This window comes from Scophthalmus maximus, chromosome 1, assembly GCF_022379125.1.
Source record: "Scophthalmus maximus strain ysfricsl-2021 chromosome 1, ASM2237912v1, whole genome shotgun sequence".
Taxonomy (NCBI): Eukaryota; Metazoa; Chordata; class Actinopteri; order Pleuronectiformes; family Scophthalmidae; genus Scophthalmus; species Scophthalmus maximus.
Genome location: NC_061515.1, coordinates 16,345,645 through 16,368,714, shown reverse-complemented (window position 1 = coordinate 16,368,714; position 23,070 = coordinate 16,345,645). Strand labels below are relative to the sequence as shown.

At 45.0% G+C, this 23,070-nt stretch overlaps 1 protein-coding gene across 4 annotated transcripts; it reads right to left on the bottom strand.

Moving 5' to 3' along the window:
- Positions 1 to 4,117: 4,117 nt before the first annotated feature.
- stk40 (serine/threonine kinase 40) lies at positions 4,118 to 22,773 on the bottom strand. 4 transcript variants are annotated; one of them, XM_035629028.2, is made up of 11 exons: positions 22,539 to 22,773; positions 18,945 to 19,071; positions 18,376 to 18,461; positions 17,594 to 17,737; positions 16,467 to 16,691; positions 16,134 to 16,186; positions 11,254 to 11,369; positions 9,159 to 9,303; positions 8,346 to 8,465; positions 8,071 to 8,155; positions 4,118 to 7,807 (listed from the first exon to the last, which is right to left on the bottom strand). In XM_035629028.2, exons 2-11 carry the CDS (start codon positions 19,060 to 19,062, stop codon positions 7,589 to 7,591), a joined length of 1,311 nt encoding a protein of 436 aa, XP_035484921.1. In that variant the 5' UTR covers positions 19,063 to 19,071; positions 22,539 to 22,773; the 3' UTR covers positions 4,118 to 7,588. The 4 variants fall into 4 exon arrangements, with proteins under 4 accessions (XP_035484921.1, XP_035485173.1, XP_035485091.1 ...); XM_035629280.2 differs by lacking the exon at positions 22,539 to 22,773 and adding an exon at positions 22,151 to 22,450; XM_035629198.2 differs by lacking the exon at positions 22,539 to 22,773 and adding an exon at positions 21,055 to 21,469.
- Positions 22,774 to 23,070: the final 297 nt, after the last annotated feature.

The following is a 23,070-nucleotide window of genomic DNA, read 5'->3' as shown; positions in this document are numbered from 1 at the left end:
AGGGGTTATGCCCCTGGTCTGTGTGAAACTTTAGTAATAAAGCCTTGTGGTAAAGACTCGTACTGACTTCATATATCAGACTGTTGGGTGTCGATGACAAAAACTGCGAATAAGTCTCATTTTGCTATGTGAAAAGTGCAACAGGATCTCTTGTAGAAAGAGGACAGTAATAGAAAAGAAATTCGATTTAAAATTGTCTCAGGGTCGTGTACTTCTATCAACCAGTCAAGTTGCAGTTTCCAGACTCATGCAACTTATGTAGTGAAGACATAGAAGGAATTCAATAAAAGTTATGACGTGCTGCAAAGACGTTTTTTACGCAGACGACCTACGAATTCACCAATTCAGCATCAGACTAATTGTGACACATGGTCTCCCTTTCTGTTCCTGAGTTGTGTTGTTGCCATCAGTCCATCCTCGAGTCCAGGTGGACATTTGTGCCAGATTGAGTGAGATTCCCGTCGGGTGTTCTCGTGCTCACGAGATGGGGATGGACGTGAGGTCACAGTGACCTTGACCTTTGACCAACAAATTCCAATCTGTTTATCCTTGAGTCCAATTCGATGTTTTGTCAACTTTGGGCTGGCCAGAAAAACGAAAACCTTCCCTCAGAAAGGAATAAGAGAAACATCCTCCTTCAAAGAGCCATGTTTTCCTCACTATCTACCCCTAAACTCTGATGCTCAGAGATTAAGGTCTTATATTCTGTAAGAGGAGTGCTACAACAGTATTTCACGGCAGGTTTTGCGTCCTTCTCCTCTGGTCCTGGGCCCCCTTGTTTCCAGACTTGTTCCAGCTTCATCGTCACTGTACAGACCTGAGAGTGGTGATGATATGTTCATCAAACTTGACAATGGACACTATTTATTGTGCTATTGCTAAAATGAAATGTAACCAACACTTCAAAAAGCTCACAAATGAACACCTTGCATCTCATTATTTAAATCCACCTGTCAACAGACATCCACAAATGATTGTTTGTGGTTTAATGTGAAGCTACAGTTTCTCTCTTTGGTGCTTTCGGCCCTGTACTCAACCCAAGGTTCAGAGAGAAAGTGTAATTCATGAGTCTGTGGATGTCGGTGAATTGTTTACCACTTGAAAGTTTGACACGTGGCTCAGGAGGCTGGTGGTCCGCTGACTGGAAGGTTGATGGTTTCGATCCCCGGCACCTCCAGTCCACGTGCCGATGTGTCCTTGGGTAAGACACTCAACCCTAAAAGTGTATGAATGATGTGTGACAGAAAAAGCGTTGTGTATAGAAGTGCTGTATGAATGTTTGTGTGTGAATGGGTGAATGTAACTTGTACTGTAATTCACTTTGAGTGATCGATAAGGAAAGCGTCTATATAAATACAGTCCATTTACGGCTATTGCACTTTCTATGATTTTAAAGCTATACGTGCTGAGAGAAATAGTTCATCGCAAAAAAACCAAACAACCAAGAAACAATTATCTGTTCTAGATTCGATCGGTTCCGCGAGTGAGTGTATTTCTGTCTGCCACACGTGGTGATCGTGCCACAACAAAGTCTGCCTCATGGCACCAGACTCACAGCCACATCTAAAGTCACCGTCTGTCACTGGAGGAGGCGCTTTTTCTCTTTAATGTGAGCAGAATATTAGAACTAGTGGTTTTTGTCACCTTGTTTGGTTTAGCGTCTTCAGTGTGCGCACCAGGTTGAGATTAGACCGTGGGCACTGACTTCAAAGTCACACAATATGAGTTTTTAAAAAAACAAGGATCTGTGGACGATTCGCATGTCACAACTCCTCAGTGTGTGGCTGGTGAAACTTTACAACGGCGTTTGTCATTGAGATCCTCTGTTTTATCATCCGTTTCAAAAACAACAATCGAATATGAGGAGAGAAGACTAAGTTACTTGAGATAAGTGAAGCCTTCAGCAGATGTCGTCCGTCCTCGGAGCTCACGTGGGGACCGTGTGCAGATTCTGTTGCGAGGCCGCCACGGCTCGCCAGCAAAAACAAACTTGTGCAGATCTAAAAGCTGCTAATCTAAACTAAAAGAGTTCATGAAGTACTCTGCCTCTTCAAATAGGATATTGTATATACCGGATACTAATTTTACTATCCTGGAATCCTCATTGGTCCAGAATTAAAACATGCACCTAAGAAATATCGAAACCTGTTAGATAGCTACTAGATTCCGGCTCCTCGGAGGATGAACCATTTCTACTTTGAATACTATTTTTTCTCTTTGAATGAGAGCTATTTCAAAATCTATCAGGAATATTGTCAACTCGCCGAGAACTTTCATGCTCTCTCAACCCTTTTGATTGTAGTGATTATAATTTACACTTTTTGTAAAAGAAAATAGCTTAGGGATCATTACTTTGTCTTAGATACGAGCCATGAGGGCCTTTTGCTAGTATTGTTCTCGCCATTCTGCCTTTGTTTTCTTGATTGAGACACAGAGAAGAACATAAACAGAAGATTAGACAAGGCCGGACAAAAAATCACACCAGCCACTAACCACTCAACTAGACATCTGATGCTGAAACCATTCAAGGCATAGACTGTGTGATTTCACGTGTTCTCTCCTTGGGCAGCTGTGAGACTGTTCCATCTGCTGCTGCTCAATGTTATGAATAGTCACATGCTTTCCTTTTTGGGGGGTATTGTTCAAATACAGCATCAATTTGCTTTTGTGTGTTTCGCTCAAGTGTTTGTCAGGAGAAGCCATAAAAGCCTCAGCATGCTGGACACAGCTGGAGACACGTTCACGCGCTCCGGGCAGACGTAAACACCACAAGATGTAAAGCAACTGAAATTATTGCAAATACATTTGAATGATTTAATACACTGCTACCATTAAAGTACACAAACACAGAGAGCTATGACAATACTGCTATACACACACACACACACACACACACACATCTGGAAAGTGTAAATTGTTGTTTATCCTTTGTCATCCGTATCTAGCTGCTCTTTTCCAGCGATACTGAATACGCAATGCTCTCTAAGGTAATCAAACGAGAACATTGCGTATTTCTGGACAATTGCTCGTTTCACACACACACACACACACACACAGATCCAGGCTGTACCTCTGCAAGGCCAGCTGGTTGTGGTTTAAGGGGACACAGCATCTGTGGAACTTTGACCCCTGAGATCTCCACCTACCTCGACATGTCGGGAGAGGGCGGGCTGTAATCACCCAGAGGACGGAGCCAGTCGAGGCGCAGAGGGGTGGGGAAGGTCCCCACAGTGCTCCGTTATTCTTTTGGAGAGGAGTCAGCGCTCTCAACAGTGACTTTGTGCCTTTGGAAAAACGACGTTTCGACTAAAACCGGTCCATAAGTGGGTCCGATCCTCTAATTTGTCCAGTGAGCATTGGGTGAAAGATTGAATTTCCTTCTGCGGGGGCCACTTTTATCTACTCAATCATCCTAGCAACATCTGCACCAGGAGTGTGAGTGTGACTGGTGTGTAAGAAAAAACAAGGTGGTTTCACAGTGACTGTTCATGCAACATTTGAACATCCGATTATCACAGATCTAGTCCAGTATGTCTGTCGGGCCCACTTATGATTAGATTTCCATGTGTACTTGTGTGTTTTATGGGGCAGACGTGACATGATTTCTAATGGAATTAATGTCCTGCTCGTGTGTGTGTGTGCGCGTGTGTGTGTGTGTTCAAAGGCCTGATAGTAGGTGGGGGAGATTTGACAGAGCCCACCAGGGTCCTGCGATGGTGTCAGAGTCAGCAGGAGGCTTCCTGTTTGAGCACGTCTACCTCAGTCTGGTCCAAAAACTTGACTCGCCACAGACTGGGGAGGTTCAGACGCACAGAGAGATGATTCTTCTATACTCTGTTTATTCTTGATACAGGTTTCACCCAGAGGCCTGAGATCATGTAAAAGCACGTCTGGCACCGAGGCACAACGGAATGTTTTCTGTAGATTGTATTGGCCACATCTGGTAGAGAAATATGTAGAAGCGGACAAAGAAGAACATTCAGCGTTAGGTCACGCGAGCCAATATGAAATCCACTGCTCTGGTTGCTCTTCAGTTTCTTTCTTCTTCTTTTTTTTTTAAAGAAAGTGCTCCCCCTGCTGGTACTGGAAGGACACACGAGAAGACGTGACAAAGTTGAATGTTTCCATATCAAAGTTTATTGCAGACATGCATGTAGAGATCTGGTGACGTAGAAAAATATGTTTTTTATACAAACGTTTTCATCTGTACAATTACGCAGTTTTTCTGTATCTAGACGACCATGTCCGACCAAGCAGCTTACAACACATCATCCCACTGGGGTTCAAACTACACCACATCTCATATCCTACGCTAGGTTTCCAGTTGAAACGGTCAGGAATATATAGGTTATATACCGACAACTTAAACTTCAGAATCAGGAGAAAACTAAAACTTTTTTGAAAACTGATTAAATTGTACTATCCATTCAATTTGGAGGGGTAGATAATAAATAATTCTTGCACTGGATTTTACTTTTAGCACCCAAATGGGCAAATTATCTTTCAGCTTCTGCCTCCATTACTCTGTCACAAGTTTCAAATCATGCAACAGACACATGTTCTACACAGGTTATTTTCCACTACACTATTTTCATGCTTTATCAGTCCACATTGCGGTTGATCAATGTGACTCTGTAAAAAACAAAACATTGAATGTGGTTACAATCCACTAGCTAGAACGTGAAAGACTTTTTGATCACGGGGTGGCGTGGGACAGATTAGAAAACATCTACGTGAAGGGTCGATTGAACCTCTAGTTACTATTCTGTAAGTTGGTCGTCGTGGGAGATGGCGTGAGACATTTCCACAGACGGGGTCACTTAATGTTAGCATTCAGCAATTGGCTACAGTGTTCGTGAAAACACCTTTTTTTGTTGAACAACCTAGACTACTACAATACTGCTGTATACCCATGGAATTCACATTGAGGTGGGAGAAAAGCCGACGGCCCTCTTTACATATTATTTTAGCCTCCAGATGTGGTGGTCGGTGGCCAATGTGGCCTATAACGCACGTCAATCAGCATGTGTTGAAACGGAGTCGGCGTCTCGCTGGGTGGAACTACATACAATATGACTGGCGCAGTCACGATGGTACATTATTTACATACTGGCCAGAGAGTGCAGCCTTGTGTGTGTGAATGGGGGGTGAGGGGGGTAATGATAACCCCCCCCCAAAAAAATCAAAATAATGAGTGATAATAATGACAATATTATTTCGTATTCTGTAAAAAATAGAACTATGCAAAAGTCAGTCTTGTTATTAGTGTAGCTTAAGTTGACCACAGACTTAGTGGCAAAATGGCAAGAGAATTATTGAAAGGAACCAAAAGGAGAAAACAGAAGGATGCTACTCATTCGTGAATGCGGCTAGAGGGATGAGAACGACACGGTCGGAGTGGAGCCAATGTTGGGAGCTTACGACACTTCTTAAAGCTGTGAGTTCAGAAAGGAGATTCGGGGCTTGTTTCACCGACGTGAGTTTCACAAGAACACCTCAAAAGACATTTTCACCGACTGTGATCGACGTCTGTGAAACAAGCCCCAGTGGTTTAGAAGGAGGATGGGTGGGTGGGGGATGTTTACACTAGTGAATAAATAAATCAACATGAAATTACAAGAATCAGAAAAAAAAATTAAGATGTAAAAGACATTTGAAAATATTCCAGAGTCATGCAATCAGTTTTTGAATATAAATAGGAAGAAATCTAAAGAGTCTCAAGCAGATACCAATACGCAAAGGCAGGTTGCAGTGTACAGATGCCTAACAGTCACTGGTTAGTAGCTTTGCCATGGTTTGAAGACACACTTTGATTAAAAAAAAATTTAAAAAAAAATGAACTGAAACCCTAAAAGAGAGTTTGCATTTTCATGTCTCATTCCATATTACAGTATCAGTTACCGGCCGCCAGCTCGTCTCTCAGGGAGCCTGTACAGCGAGACGATAGGAGCGTGTACAAGTTGAACCGCAGAGGGGGCTCGAGAACGGCGATAGATATGTGACTTTTTTTTTCTAAAGCTGAAGAAAGCTTTTATGATCGTCACAAACGTTTGCGAAGCCCCGCTCTGGTTTTTCACAGTGTCTGCCGCTGGGGCAGGCCAGATGAGTGAACGCAAAGTTCCGAGGAGAGCTTAAAAATGTCTGAGACTGTCAGAGGTTAACGGCCCGACAGCTCCGCAGACTTTTATTACCCCTGGCCTGGTGGGAAGAAAAACAATAACAAAACAAAAACAAAACACACGTACACGGTCATGGATACTGCAGACATTTCAAAGAGTAGAATGACAGTTCACATTCATACTGAAAAAAAAAAGATTTGTCTTGTTGAAGAGAAACAAGGAAGTAGGAATCCCTGGAAGCCGTTGATTCTGAATGAGGCTGTGGGTACCCGGTTCCTTGGCTAAGAGTCGTTTTTAAGACATGCCTCCTTTTTTTTTTGGCAACAGAAACATGACGGTGCCTTAATCTTCACTATAATGGCACTGAGGAAGTGTTACCATTAATAATATGCCTTGGTGGGGAGGATCCGACAGTTTCTCCCACTCAGTTCTTGGCATTGTGACTTCCAGGTACCTCACACTAGCTGCCTAGGTGGTAAAAATAGATTTCCACAGGGGTGAGCGAAAAAGCGGGAGACAATGTGAATATCAAAAAGGATCATTGTACTTTTGATATTCAATATCTTGAAAGCAAGTTTAGGGATAAAAATGCTACTTATCATGGTAAATATGAAAAAAAAATATGAAAAAAAGCTTATTCAGATTTTTCGAAACCACTGAAAAGGGTTTCAGAGCATCATCACTCCCGACAGCAAACATTAATGCTTTGTGTCACTGGTGGCATCAAGACTCCATTGTTACAATCCCTTGTCTCAGAACAGTGAGCATGGTTTACCGACAGAGAACAGAGACAGAGAGGTAGATTGATTTGAAGTCTGAGTTACAGACGGGAGAAGTCCGGGTCGTGTTCCAGTATGGGAGAACAACAGAGGGGGACGGAGGGGGATGGGGAGAGAGCAGGAGGGTGGAATGGAGGTATAGAGAGGTGGCTGCTGCGATCAGGTGATCTGACACGAGGCAAAAACCATTAACCAATGGGAAGAGAGAGAGGGTTGCTACATGATTCTGATCCTGTATTGCTCAGGGGATCCAGAGTTGATGGGTAAAGTGTTACGGTGGGGGTGGGGGGGAAATCGGAGGAGGAGGAATATGGGATTAATACATTTCTTCAACACTCCAGGCAGAGCCTTGTGTCAAGCCCCGTGTGTGTGACTGCGCCATCAGGTTCACTTCACAGTGAGATCTGAGTGTGGGCGACCTGAGGGCAAAGAACCTTCAGCTCTTCCTCCGGGCCTTTCCATGTTTCACTCAGAGGATCCAGACATGAAGAGTGAAGTTCTGGGTTTGGCCTCCCCGTGACGGTTCCACCTAGCTTGCCCAAAGCCCACCTACGACTTTGGGGCGTCTGGTACCCCACCCACGTAGGCAAGTCCGGCTTTGTGGCTAATCCCCCCCCACCTCCCTGGACTCCACAGGTCGCTCTACTCCCCGGGGAGACCAGAGCGGCGGCCGGGACGGGGGGTTAGAGACTACTTCCGGAGGAAACGTTGTGCCAGGATGGCAGCATCTAGTGGGCTGACGGGCTGGGCGTCGTGGCCCAGGCGCCTCACAGGTGGAATGCTGCCAAACTGGCGCTTGGTGAGAAAGCTCTTGGCCTCATGGATAGTGTTCTTCTCTTCGGCCAACAGCAGCTGCTGGCGCATGTAGTTCTCGAATTCATACTGCGAAGACTCTTCTATCACCTTGGCCTGAGGGGAGAGAGTGGATTCTGTTCAACGTGCTGCAGCATCTGGGCTGAATTATATTTAACACGATCTCTACGTGTAACTGATGAGTAGACATGAGGCAGAACCGCAAGGAAAAGGTGGATTACAACAAATTATTGGCATTATTACACATGGCTGCATCAAGCTATAACCACATATCAATCCTCCATCTGAAACCTCTCCATTTCAGCTGCTACAGATTTATCCAAAAGGTTCAATATCATGCCCCTTCTCTAATAATTTACCTCTTGCAGATGTTCTGGGTGATTGATCTGGTCATCAATATCCGGCACCACCTGCAGAGGGCCACTCAGCAATGAAACAGATTGCCTGTCATTAGAAAAAACACAACACAGATGATGATTAATAAATGTCCACGGAATCAAATAGACACAAAGCTAACTTAAAAAAAACTCATGCCAGTTAGTAGTAGAGATTTTTACACAACTTCCGCAGTCAAGACGACAAAATTTAGACAAAATTTATTTTTCTTCAAAAAGCCAGCAGGGGGAGCAATTACCACGAGGCAATGATGACACTGAGAGACTCCAGCACCTCTCCTGCAGTCAGCCTCTGCTGAGGGTCCAGCACCAGCAGCTTTCGGATCAGGCACACCGTGTTCTCCGACACACGACCATCCCTGTGAGGAGGGGACAGGAAGGGACAGTTTAATATGTGAAATGATACTACGTTGAGTAAGTGCGACTTCAAAAGACAGATTGAGACATTATAAATATACTTCTTCAGACACATTTTTTATTGTGTGTCTATACAAACTGTTTTGGTGTGATTCATTTCGCTGTCCGTATAAAGAGAGTTACATGTCATGCAGCCAGTGTGGCAGAAATAAATAAAGAATGAATAGAGGATAAATGTTAAAACGAGGTGCACCCTGTCGTCAGTGGGGTCCAAAAGTCTTAAAGTGGTCTCCCACTGTAAATAATCCATATTAACATTGTTATCAGCTTGTGAGTTGTGCTGTTTACACTTGAGAGGGCACCCTGTCCCACTCTGAACCTGCCCTTGAGTCAAAGTGAGAGCCACAGAGGTTACACCCTTGAACCTGGCGCAGAGGATGTTGAAACCCCTAGAGTCTTTCGACTGCTGGTTGCCCAGGTAACAGACTGCGACAGGCTGCTGGTTGAAGGGACGGTGTTGAGAGGCGGTAGGGAGGGGGTTTTAATAAATGAAAAAAAAGGATGAATAATAAATAATACTGAAGTAAAAGCTAAATAAATTTTGTGGTCATTACAGAGAAACTCAGAACCTAATACCAGGTACCTTTACTGCATCAGTTCAAATGTGAACAGAGCCCAAACAGTTGTGCACTCACTCTGGGATGGAGTACTCTGCAGCCTTGATCTTGCGGAAAAGCTCTTGAGGTATGCTGTCGTAAAAGGGGAACTGGCCATACAGCATGGTGAACAGGACCACGCCAAGAGCCCACATGTCGCTGGGCTTCCCGCGGTATGGCCGACCTGGAGACAGGAGAGCAAGACGATGAGGATACAATGCTTGATACTGGAGCAGATGAGCAAATCAAAATTTTTTTTTGGCCTTGTGTGACTCAGCGGGGTGATCAACCCGTTGACAGGTTTGATTCCTGTCAAGTCCCCATGTCTAATGATTAACGGCAAGAGCAAACAAACACAAGCAATGACGGCATGTCCATTGTATTTCCTAGAAATGTATTCATTTTTATAATTAACCCTGAGCCACTAAATCAGCTAGGGAGCTGGTGAGGGGGTGGAGCATCGCGGCTGTGCATGACCATAGGCGGTGTTATTACAGCCAGGCAGGCGGCAGCAGCAGCGGGCAATTATGTTACAGCCTGTGACACAAACATACACAGGCGAGGGAGGGGAGGGGAGGTAGATGGGAGTAGTTTCCCTCCAGTGAGTCATCAGTGCGTGAGTCACTGAAGCTCTATTTAATTGTGTGCCTGTCACGTTATGCTGATATACACCCTCTGGTTTTATCTACAGTTTGAGTGGCTGGAGGTGAACGATTTTTGTTGGAAATCGTTCTTCTTAAGCTTGTCCACCGTCTCCAGGATGCTCCTCTGGAAACCAGTGATTCAAATAGGTAATATTGGGGTCAGCCGTGGAAGTGCATGCTCAAGCATCAACTTGATTTTGTGTGTAGTGTTCAGGTTTGCACACTTGCTCTGACAAATGAACATTGTGGAGCTTTTTGTCTGGTTACAGACACGTACCGTGAGAAAATGCAACATCACCGTGGTGATAACACAAAGACAGAAAGAAAAAAAGAAATCTATTCGTAGCTTTTGTCAGTCCATGATTGCGACACAACCTCTTCCTTGTTGCCAAATAAGCAGCAAAATCAAAACACGAGACTGACTGCTGGATGTTACGAAACATTCTACAGCAGAATCCACGGAAAATGCATTACATGGTTGTGTTTCATTTGTAGTCAATTCACAATCCAGTCTCATTTCAAACAGTGGCCAGTGGCAAATGTATGGCCCTGTTCATACCTGGTATCCATGTGAGTTTTAGGTGATCAGCTCAAAATGAAGGTTGCACCAAAGATGTCGAGCTGATCACTCAACCCACTTTCAGAGGAGGTCCACATTTCTTTTAGCAGTGTGTACAGTATGTGTGTCTGTCCTAGGCCATGTTAAAACACAGTCAACTCAACCGAGGATGATCAGCGAAACTACAGTACTCATTCGGTTGGTGGTCTAACCACATAGCTGGCTTTGTTCATACTGATAAATTAGAAATGCGTCAAACATATTAGGCGTGTTTGTTTGCCTGGAACACATCAAGAATAGACCAATTCTGTATGGTTTTGATTTCTTCTTCTTATCATTTCCAGCAGACAAGACACCCGGAAGTGCGTTTCGCCTCCTGCCAGTAAATCTGGGGTACGGTCAAATTGTCAAATTTCCTAAGGAAGTTTCCTAAATCTTGAAATGACCCAGAAGTATTTAATCGGCGGCCACGATAGGAGCTGTTTGGATCCTCTAAATGCATAAGAAAGGAGCTTCAATGCTTCCTTTCCTATCTCCTTCAGCACAGGGTACACTGGACCTTCCTATGCGAAAGGAAAGTAGAAATAGACACCCCACAATTCATTGCGCCAGCAATATTTAACGTGACGCACGAACGTAAACGATTAAATCCTAAGTAGAAGAAGGGGAAGAGGAGTATGATTATGACGAAGAAGGGACGCACGTCATCAAGCAAGTTAGTTACATTTGAATCATTTACATCTGATGTCACACGGTGGTATAACACACTGAAACATGATGGACAAAAGTATGTGATGCACAAACCCCTCAAGGCTGAATGTCAGAAGGAAACATGTTATTGTATTCTAGACTGTTTGAAAAGGAGTTTGTTTGATGTATATATTGGCCTCTAAAAATAAAATGCATGCAAAAATATTGGTTTGTCACTCACCGCTTAATACATCAGGGCTAATGTAGGCTGGACTTCCTCTCTGGTCCTTCAGCAGGTCGTCCTCACTCACCAGGTGTTTCCCCAGGCAGAAGTTGGTAATAGTGATTCGGTGAGTCCTAGGAGCAAACATAAAACAGACAAACACCCCTGATCATTACCTAATTTTGATTCAGGGATCCATTTTGCAAGTATTTACACTTCTACTGAACACTCCCCTCAGGGTTCTCTATTTAACTTGATTAAACCATTAATTTCTAAATGTGAAGCACTCAAGTCACAGCCCAGAGCAAGAAGTAAATAAGTTGACAAGAGGCAGGGAGAACTTGACGCCTTGTTTTCTTAATAATCAAACGAGTCTCTTGGCTTTAAAAATACATCCGCATCTCATGACTATCAGATGCAAACAGAGTATTCACACCCGGTCTTATAATAAAGCGTTTCCCACATCCTTACGGTAAACTTTCATCTATTTGTTTAATTCAACACAAGACTCTTCAAGACATGTCCCCTCCCCGTCTACAGACTACTTTAAAACGTCATAACAAACGTCTTTGATTCAGTAGATTCTTGTACGTTATCTGTTGCAGAAGCAGGTTAAACTTGTGTCTCGGTAGACAGTGCTCAACAACTACAGACAATCATCTTAAACGTCAACATTTCTTTAATTAAAATCTACACCAATCACAAATGCAAAGATCGGGATTAGGATAGGCACGTGTTGTGTAAGGCAACATCAAGCTTAAATTCAACATCGCTTTCCTAAGATGCTTCTGGGACGTGCTTGATTAAGTTGGTTGCGTAATAATTTCAAATCACCGCCTTGCAGATACTGAAAGCAGCTTGAGAACTTGTTGTCTCAGCAAATGTGAAATTCCTCCAAACTGCCGACCATTTGTTTTCTTTTTTAGCTCCCTCCGTGCTATGTAAGCTCTCGTTTTAGCGAGATGTACGGTTCTAGCGGCGCACTGCTGATGCATGATGTACTTTATGCACAGATGGAAACATGGACTACCTTTTGAACAGATTGGCTTGACAGTCACCGATAGCAGATCTAGCTTTTTGAGTCGTTACCTGGCCAATAATATCAGTATCACATCGGTGCATCCCTAAAAACAACCATGAGCTAGATTGTGCAAGAGTGGTTGCAACATATCAGGAAGATGTCAGGCACATTTGGTACTTGTATAATAGGACATAGCATAGCAATAGCATCTTTTCTTTAAACATGCATCTTGACATTTATGGACTACAGATGACAGCTATTGACTAAAGCCCTTTGCATTAAAAAGTTTTAATATAGATGCATTTCTTTTAAATGCACTTAATGTTCCTTTCTCCCTCTTGTGTTCTTGTACCATCCAATAAAAACACTGAAAGCTCCAAGGCTCTATATAAAGCGAGTTTACTATCACCAACATCATCATCACATAAGCCAATATCTCTCTGCATCTACCCAGAGACACTTCAAGAACAAGACCAGTCCAGACACACTGGCACTGCAAAGTCTGAGAGGACCCAATGCTCCTGCCATCAGTGTTTGATTAATATGGTTTCTGTGGAAACCCAAAAACCCTCTGAGTCATCAAGGTAAATTTATTATGCTTGTGGGAGAGTGAAACCTAACAGTATTAAAGCCAAAGGACTAGACTAAGGCCTATTCAGTATCCATGTGTTCTTTCAGCAGAGAATGAAAAAAAAGGGAAAAAAGGCGAACTTTGACAAACATATGAGTCAACCTGTGGCTTGAGATAATTGTCTCGGTGACTCAGCATGGTGATGGGCTGGCAGGCGAATATGTAAAGCTCACGAAGGTTTTTAAAATATGTACACAAGCTCGCAACTTCGAGAGCACCCACACAATCGCTCCCATGCCGAGCACGCACACGCAAACACGCATTTAAAAAGCACATGAGCGCTAACAAGATCAGCCGCAGTCTAGTGCCTTGGTCCTCTCCAGATCACGCTTCTCACCCACATCCGCTTTCTAAAAAGTCTGAGGTCAAGAGCTTCCCCTATTCTCTCTCACTTTCACACCGTGCTCCATCTCTCTCACACACGCACACACAGCTTCCATTACAGCGTCTGGAACCAATTCCTGTCAAACACCCGGCAACAGCTTTTTCAACTAAATGCTCCAATTTCAATCTTCCCTTCGAACATTCAGTCCATATAATTTCCAGCTACTTATGTGATTCAGCCGCTTTCAAAAGCTTTTGTGATCAAGTCTCTATAACCATATAGTGGCCTTGTAATCTGCAAAAGGATGGGCCAGAGGAACAGAGTTTGACGCTTCAAGGACCCTCCACATAAGAGCTTCCCTTATGGAGGACGCTGTCCTTTTGTCTGTGCGCATCACGACCAAGGTTTCTATTCTTGCCACCGGAGATTGGCTAAATGAAATGGCATGTTTGCCTCGTGAGGCAAGGGTCCCTGTGGGGGGGGGGGGGGGGGATTGAAGTACAGCCGCAACATCTCTGCTTCCTGGTCATGTGACCGCCGGCCCCGAGTAAGTCAGGAAACCAGAAACCCAATGCCCTGCAGATTTCTTCTCCCTCCCAATGCGTTTTCGCTGAAAATACACCGGCTGACGAGAAAGGAGGTTAAACGCAGGGCAACTTCTACAAAGAAGAGAAATATAAATTTCTCTGAACTGTTGATTGACAGGACTTTACCAAGACCAAACCTTTAGTGTAGCAAATGTTTTTTCAAGTACCTTAACGTCTCAAGGAAAGGATTTCATTCCCCATTTTCTGTTTCGAATGTCTCCTTCACCAAAAATTGATTCGCGACAAACACAACTGAGACATTTCACAGTCAGTCAGTCAGTCAGTAATTCAACCCTTAAAAAAAACATTGCTGATGTAAAGGACAGGAGCAGACTGAGGGAGAAAAAAAACTGAACAAGAAAAATCAGCTTGCTATGGTGCATGTCTAAAAGAATCACTATGTCCCCTTTAGAAATGCAACAACAATGCGGGTAGTCAATTCAGTTGTGACATACATTGTCAAAGACCCCCGAGACGTGATTGAAGGCCTCATGCGTTCACAAGAGCCGGCTCGGCAGGAGGAAATCGCATTATTCTTACTTAAACTGCTGAGCTTGTTGATGGCATCGGTGCATTTCCCAGAGTTATGACAAGCAGCAGGGGTGGTGGTGGGGGATTTCGGAATCGGTCTGCCTCTAAATTGATTGCGCCTTTCCCACACTGACTGTACGTTCATATACATGCAGGGTGGAGTGACTGAGGAAATATGCAAGCAAGCAAAAGTATGATGCATAAAGGTGGAGCGAAAAGTGAAAAGGGGGATATAACAAAGGCATCAAAACAAAGACAGGGGTAGGAAGGGAACTGGGGTGTAAAAGAAAATAGAGAAAAAGCAGAGTAGAGGGTAAATAAATGATGTCTGTGTATGTGTGCGACGTGCATTGCGGTGTGAGTCAGCTCTGAGCTATGGGGCCTTTGGCAGGCCTCTCCTTTGTCTCCAGCTGGGACGGAGTGTTCTGCCTGTCTGCTGCTCTCCCCACCACCCTCCTCCCCTGGCCAAAACACTCTCCCGTTTCATCACTGCTGCTGCTGCCGCTGCTGCAGGTGGTGGTGGGGAGAATGGGCACTGGTGCCTGAGATTCAGAGTGCGTATGTGGTAAAAAGATGGCGGGCACATGACATTTCAAAGCACCTACTCAGACATGCAGCTTATGTAGGAGAAGTCTGTGGGACAACTCTGTGATTACACTTGTGTGCCATACAAACACACAAAATGTTTGGATGGGAAGGTGTGTGTATGCAACCTTAGGAGCAGTGTGTGTGTGTGTGTGTGTGTGTGTGTGTGTGTGTGTGTGTGTGTGTGTGTGTGTGTGTGTGTGTGTGTGTGTGTGTGTGTGTGTGTGTGTGTGTGTGTACTATCCATCCAAATGAAAAAGACTGGCTTCGTGGGAAGAGTATCGGAGTCTCCAAGAATGTGAGTGAAGACCTTGCCTGTTAAAGGAGTAGTAAGCGATTCTAAAGTAAAACAATTTTTGTAAAAAACAGCCAGGCTCAGCCCGGGCTCTTTAAATCGAAAACAAAACAAATGGTACAGGCTGCACCATCAACATTGCGAGCGCAGACACCTTAAGAGACGTGCTAGTGGTTTTGGCCTAGTGGTTTGCGCAACGCTCTCCCATACCCGAGGACCCTGGTTCAGGAAAATCTCAACAACAACAAAGAGATAGACAAGCTCTCTCAAAAATCGCTTACTGCCCCTTAAATGGGCAAAATTTCACAGGATGAATTCGCAATCTGGCAAACATGTCTTTAAACTTAGACGAATGTATAATGAAGAGAAAACAGCAGTGCTCTCACTGTGAGAAGGAGTGGCTCACTCTCGTACACTCTGTACGTACTGGTGTTTGGACAGGGTCTGTGTTTCACAGATGAGTAGCTTTCCTTTTCTGCGAGGCCTATCTGAGCTGCAGCACTCTGCGACCTGAGGTGCAATCAACGGGGTTCTGCGTGCTTTGTAACACTGCTCACGCCAGCCCTGACCCCGAACGCTCTCCCACCGAGAAAAAAAGCAGTAGCATGTTCTTTGCCCTCTTGTGCACCAGAGTCCAGTTCACCTTCAGCAAAGACTCGTCAGACACAAGAGAGCTAGGCTTCAGGTTCCTGTGACTGATCTCACTCTTGGTCAGAGAATGTGACCCCGGCCCGGGTCGAAAGCCAAATACACACTGGATACAGGCTGCTGGGGTTGGCTGAGGCCCGTCGGACACGTGAGCCGAGACAGAATGAATTACTACATGTAGCAGGCTAAAATGACATGACCCGGCAAAGTGAGGGGAGGATTCTAGTGCATCTAAAAGCAGATTGACAACGATGAGCGGATGCGTTCCATCTTACCGTTTGTTCAGCACCATGTTTCCAAGCTTGAGGTCTCTGTGCACAATGTTTTTCTGCAAAGAGAGGAAAGAGAGAAGAAAAAAAGAAAAGAATTTTTGGTCATATAATTCCTGGTGAATCACTGGTATAAAAAACAATCCGTTTTTTTCTAGGAGTGGCACGGGAACATGAGTAATCAGAGAGGATGTGAAACTAGTAAACAATAACATTTTCTTCTACAGTTGACAAAAACATTGCAGGGGTATCCAAGCATTTCTTCATTGGCAAAAATAGAAAACTACACTTTTATGGTTTCTTGGCTGGTATGATTACATACCAGTGACCTACACTCACCTTATGAAGGGCCTCCACCACACGCACCACGTCATAGAAGATGACGATGGCCTCACGCTCGCTCAGCCGCTTTTCCTTTATGACGTAATGCTGCAGGTTTATTAGATCGGCCGTCTTGTCGCTGAAGTCGTGGGCACATAGGCAGTCCAGCACCAGGCAGATCCGCTTCTTCATCTTGCGCACTTTGTTGGCCTCAATGTCCTCAACTATTTCGTAGGCCCGGTCCTGGGGAACATGCAACAAAGGATGAATGTGAGAAACAATCTTTCTTTTTCTCTATTCCAGAAGCACTATCCAGCTTTTTAAGCCGACTAATTCAGCTAAATTCAAGCAGCGCAGAGGTTATTAATCAACAGTCTGGACGTAGCTGAAGGGAATAAGACACGTACTCCACCACACTGGGTGGCGGAGGGCGAACAGCAAAGGTCATTCCTCTTCTTTCCAACTCCAGTCTTATCAGATGCACCACTTTTTATTGCTTTCTGTATCAGGTTGTCAGAGTTTGTTTTTTACAGATGCAGTCAGCACCTCCGAAACCGAACATTATTAACTGGTTCTCTCACAGTGGAGATGCACTATAATAATCCAATCAATATTGCAGGCCCAAATGAATCAAGAGTGCATGGCTCAATGCTGCTATTTTGAGAACAGCCGCAGAGTGGAACAGACAGGATGTGAAAGAGAGAGACAAAGAAGGAAAGAAGAAAGAGCGAGAGAGAGAGACCAAAGGCAGATGGAACAATAACAAAGTTAGAGGAGGAGGCAGACGGGAAGACAGGTGAGGGAGGGGAGACTCGTTGTGAATGGATAGTGCTGCGAAAAGAAAAATACTGCTGATAAATATGGCTATTGATGGTACTCCCACTTCGCTATTGAAAGATCCTGAAAGGGAAAATAAAAGCAGCTGGCTGGACTAATAACGAGCTTACCTCGAAACTGAATTGAAAATAACACACTTCTCCATGGTCTGAATTATACTGAAAGCTCGCCCACACAGTGCTGAGTAATACATCATGGTCTATAAGGATTTTTTTTTTGTTTTTAAGTTTAAAATATTCAACTTATGATACATAAAAAACAAGTCAACAGAACGGTTATGTGCCACATGTGTGCAGGCCTCAGTCTACCTGGAAGAGGCCATGGTGGTGGACAACTCCATCCTGGTTGTGCAGTAGAGAAAGCAGGGAGTACTCCGTGTGCAGCAGCATCTTCCCCTGCCTCTCCTCCTGGGTCTCGCCCGCAGAATCCACTCGCTCCTCCAGCGTCAGGATCTGTCGAACAGAGCAAACTTTAGGCGTCGCCAGCCAAAGGCTCACACGAGGTTGGTGGGTGGAAAAATGCCTTTAACCATTTAGTATGTGGCCCAATCTTCAGTCCTGTCACCGACCCTTTTAAATGACTTGAGACGTGACTTTAAGTTACATCTGCTTAGCATTTAACGAGAAGTTGCAGCAAGTGGAATAGAGACGGATAAGCCGGACTGCAGCTTTAAAAATAGTAGCTCATGTACCGATGCAAAGTAAACAATCTGTGCAGCAGACACCGAGGCGCTGCAGTCACGGGTATGAGGCGAGGGTCATGAACTGACTCACTACGTGGTCGTGGGGGTTAAAAGTTGACATTCCAGGTGGGGCACTACCTTCCTCCCTTCCTTGCCCACCCCCTTTCCTACTAGCCTTCCCTTGTGTAACAGACACTGGATAGGCCCTATAAACACATTGCCCAGTTTTGTTGTTTGCGTGAGACTGAAACAGGGCGCCATAAAGTGAACAGCACCAAAGGAGGGTCAAAGGTTCAGATGTCTACTTGAACATCGTAGCTTTGTTTTTAAAGGCATGCTCATGTTTTTATTCCAACGTGCACTAAACTCTGTGAGAGATACAAAACTTGCCAACCACAACAGACTTACTTTGAGCTGATAGAAGTCATCTGTGCCGTCCTTTCTGGCCAGACACTGCACTATGCTGGGCACTGGTGAGTTGCCCAGGCGAGGCCCTGCGAGGATCAGAAAGAGGGAACAGCTGCATGACCAAAAGGCAAGCTACATGCCAGAGTGTCAGTCTCCCTGCAACTCATTAAAGGCTCCGTGTGCATGTACCCATTAACACCTCTGGTGCAATGTTTTCTTTGGCACTCTGCATTGCAAATAGGAGTTCGGTAGTAGAAAACAACCCAAAAAAAAGATAGAGTGCATGAGAGAAATGCATTTTCCAGAGGGGGGAAATAACCCTGCTCCAGCACAGACTCAGACCTTTCTAGTCGATGTCATGGGGATCAGCAAAATTCTTCACATTCTTGTCTCAGGCGTGCATACACACAGAGACACCCCACGACTCTCACATTCATACACACAAACACACACACCTACTGACTTTCTGCACACACGTTAAAGCTAAAACATTCACAAAACAATGCAATCTCAGCCACAAAAGCTACTATTACCATACTTTTGGGGCTCGAGCAGAAGCGCTTCCTTACCGAGGATGAAGGGCCCGGCTCTCTTGGCGTTGTTGCCGGATATCCCGGGACACTGCAGCTTGCTGGCCCTGCCTGATGTCTCTCCAGCTCCCCTCTCCGACAAGCGCCGCTTGGACATACTGGAGCTCTATGGGGGAACAAATCAGATTAGCACAGGGGATAAAGATAGTCAAGTTAAAGACTAAGTGCATACATGCTGCAAAGACACAAACTTTCAGTTGCTGACAAAAATAACCCATAGTAATCTGTAAATAAATAAAAAATAAAAGAATAAAAATAAAGACTTCACCAGAGCAGTACTTTAGCAGTACTCCTACAGACCGGTAGCGAGCACGCTGATAAGTGAGTAAAAGTAAAAGAAGGTAGACTTCAGGGCAGCTCCTCCCAGACTATTCTGAACACTCCTCCCACACATTTACCAACACCTCCGTGTGAGTGTGAGGCCATTATGGCTCCATTCAGAATGATGGCCACTGGCGTCAAGGACGACACCTCAGATTCAATCTCGCTAACAGAAACGCGCATGTGTCACAATTTGCAATTTAAGCTGAAAAAGTTTTCCATGTAAATGCATTCCACTTACAAAAGAAAAAAATCTTTAAACAAAGTTTTTTTCTTTTTTAATTTACATCTCAGCATTTAGTCACATGTCAATCTTTAGCTTTTTCCTGCTGCAGGGGTTACGGGTTTAGAAAATCCTTCCTCTCTTAATCTGCACATTTTATCTCAAAATCTGTACAGCCGGCTTATCTACGCAGACCTTCCTCTGAAAGGACATGCAAGTTCGAACAAGGCTGGAACAAAAAAAAATAAACAAAAACAAACCACCAAGCCCTTACAATATGGTAAGGAACTAGCTTCACATGCCAGAAAAACCAGTGACAGTGTGACACATCATCATTACACAAACCACTTTAACCGCCACGGCAGATCTACCTCCCAGAATTCAGAGAGCAAGAGGTATGCCGTGTTTACTGATACTGAGTTCCTATGTGATGAAACCGCATTTGTTTCTCGTAACAGGGAAGTAGGGCCTCGAACCGAGAGGAATGATTCACCCTGCTGTCATCCGGAGTTTCCATTGGACAGAAACGCTTAGATGTCCAGGTGATGACGGCGATAGGAGAAAGAAATGTGCCCCTGAGCCTTAGACACGTGCATCATGTCAAATATCGTTATTAAGTAAATAAATAAATCACCTCATGGAACGTAGGTCGACAAAAAAAAAGTGAGCACAAAGTGACATATCTGCTCATATTTTAGCCAACCACACACAAGAGGTGATTCAGACTTAATAAAATACAAAGCACCTAATAAACTGCAAAATGGTCGATTAGGGGATATGCAACTAGTCTTGCAAACAAATTAACTAGAGAAAATGAGTTTTTCTAATAAATTGAAGCACGTTCCCATTTCAAAACTCGTATGCCACTCGCCAGTTGGCGTTTTTGGGCCGAGCGGAGGCAGGACAGTTGGCAGTCAGTATGGGCTGCTATGAATTCTCACTTCCATGAGGCTTTTTGTGATCCCAGACAGCAGACAGTGTCATCGTCGTGTCTCTCGCCCATCTGTCCCCATATCTCCGCTAGTCATCACCCACTGGGTCTGATGAGCTGAGGTTTTCGGAGAGCATTTATGGCACAAGCCAGTGACACCAAGTCACGCTGCCAATAGTAAGAGAGCATCTTTACTGCAGAGCCGCGCAGAGCAACGGATCAACAATGTGCATACCGTTTCCAGTGCAGCAAGAACATATGTTTTTTTTAAATTTTGAATTATTTTTTGTTTTGGTAGAATGAAATAAGCAGACAAAGCTCAAACTAAAAGATATTTTATCTGTGGTCACACTCCACATTTCTAAAAAGATGATGTGTGGTTGTACCTTATGTGCATTTCCTTTCCTTTCTCCCAGGCACACAGTCAAGAGCGGTTTTAAAAAACGCATTCTCATCCATGCACCTTGGACTTAAAACACAAAAACTGACTCATGGGCAGAAAGTGGACCCAGGGCTACTCGTCTAACTACTAAACACCAGCTGTAGTGCCGCGGAGCCAACTCCAGACACGTCTAAAAAGCAAAGGTCAACGCAGCCAACTAATGCACACTGACCTAAATGACATCAGCGCAGTGACAGCACTCGGCTATCCTTCTTCTGACAGCGCTGGGGTTCTCTGCGTGGCCAGTGATCTGGCAGGCAGGACTTGCCTCTGACTGTACCGCGGGGACGACGAGAACAGATATGGCCTCTGAATCATATCACACGAAACGGAGGGAGAGACACGCTTCGCAGGTGCCCACGGGAAAATGTGGGTGGTCTCAAGATCCACCCACCCAGACTCCTGGGCCACTTGTCGGCGTGATTGCAAAAATCAAGGCTGTATAAAGATGGGACCAAAAAAAGAGAGAAAAGAAAAGGAACAACATGCAAACATGAGCAGGTACAGGAGTAACTGTGTGAGTGAATTGCACAAAAGGTCCAGAGGGAGATTGTAAGATCCAGATCGATCAATTCACACACGTGGATCTGGCATCACACCTCAGGGCAAAAGGGGCAAAAGCACCTGGAAGGTCACACAGGCGTCAGTGCTGCTTCTTGACTGACCTGTCAGTCGATCAATGAGAGACACACACACACACACACACACACACACACACACACACAACTGCTGCAGCTGTTGCCTGCATGATTGAAATAACAACGCCCTCGACTGTAAGGACTGGCGGACACAAGGTCACCTTGCCAAAGGTAATTTGCAAAAATTGCACACAGTCGTCCACGGGCGTTAGTTTGGTGCCATTTTCTGCGACCACACGGTCCGGGGCACCGGCCCTTTCACTACCTCCGGCAGCGAGCAGCGGATTAAACGACGAGACGAGTCGTTGAGTTAAAAAAACAAAAACAAAAACAAATCAAACGCTGACGTTATGTCTTCCAACTCGTGCAAAATAAAAAAAAAAATACATTTTTAAAAAGCCCACTCGGCGAGCGGCTAATAAATTGACTAGCCGGGTGCTAATGTGTTCCGCCGGCAGCGATTACTAATGGACCGCGTTTTAAAACACACACACACGCACGCGCACGCACGTACGTACATACATAACGTCGGACTGAGGTGGCTATTTAAACACACACGCACACGCACACATTCGTTGCTATTTTACGACGGAACAAACGCTCGTAGCTCGGCTGCAGATACAAACTTACGAAAACAAAGCTGAGTGAATTCCTCGGCGGAAGAAGAAGAAGAAGAAGAAGAAGAAGAAAAAAAAACAGCCCACCCCGCCGCGGTGGCTTCGGGCGCACCGGCCGCACAAAGGGACACAACACAACAAGGAGTTGGTTTGTGTCGATGCAAACTACGGGGAGCGAGCGGTTAGCCGCCGGCGGGCTCGTGCGACTGGTAGCGGGTGAGAGAGACAGAAAGAGAGAGAGACAGAGAGAGAGAGAGACGAACACGACTGCAGGCGGAGCGGGCAGTCAGGAGGCGCCGAGCCCCGGAGGCGGCGGGAGCCACCGAGAGGCCATTTGAACAAAAGTAGGGGGCAACACTGCAGCTGGCTAGCCGCGCCGGAGCGGTCGCCGCCGCGCTCACCTCGAGCCAAAGAAACCGCCGGGGCTGAGGTCCGCCTCGTCTCCTTACAACGCGGACATTTTCTCGGGCGAGGACGCCGTCGCCGGTGGCCGTTGCGGGTGTTCACACGTCGAGCAGCATGAAACCAGCACGGGGCGTGGGGCTCTTCGCGTCGCTCAGCCGCTGTTACCGAAATGAGCAATTAGGGACGAAGCCTCCGCTCCGCGCTGATCGCATCTTTCCACAGCGACAGCGCCACCTGACAACGGAAATGACGCACACCCGAGTTGATTGACGGCCGCGAGCGGCCAATGACGGGAGCGCATGTGCTTTTATTCCTAGTAAATGGTTGCGCACTGATGATGAAATCCTTTGGAAAATACTTATTGCTAAATGAAACGGCATCACATCATAGTTGTCTGTAGGGAGAGTGTTTAACACATACACAATAAGTTTATTGTGGTTTCAAATGTCAGTATATGGACATATAATATCCATAGACTGTATATAAAATATCACAATAAACATAGATTATTTATCATATTACCCAAAC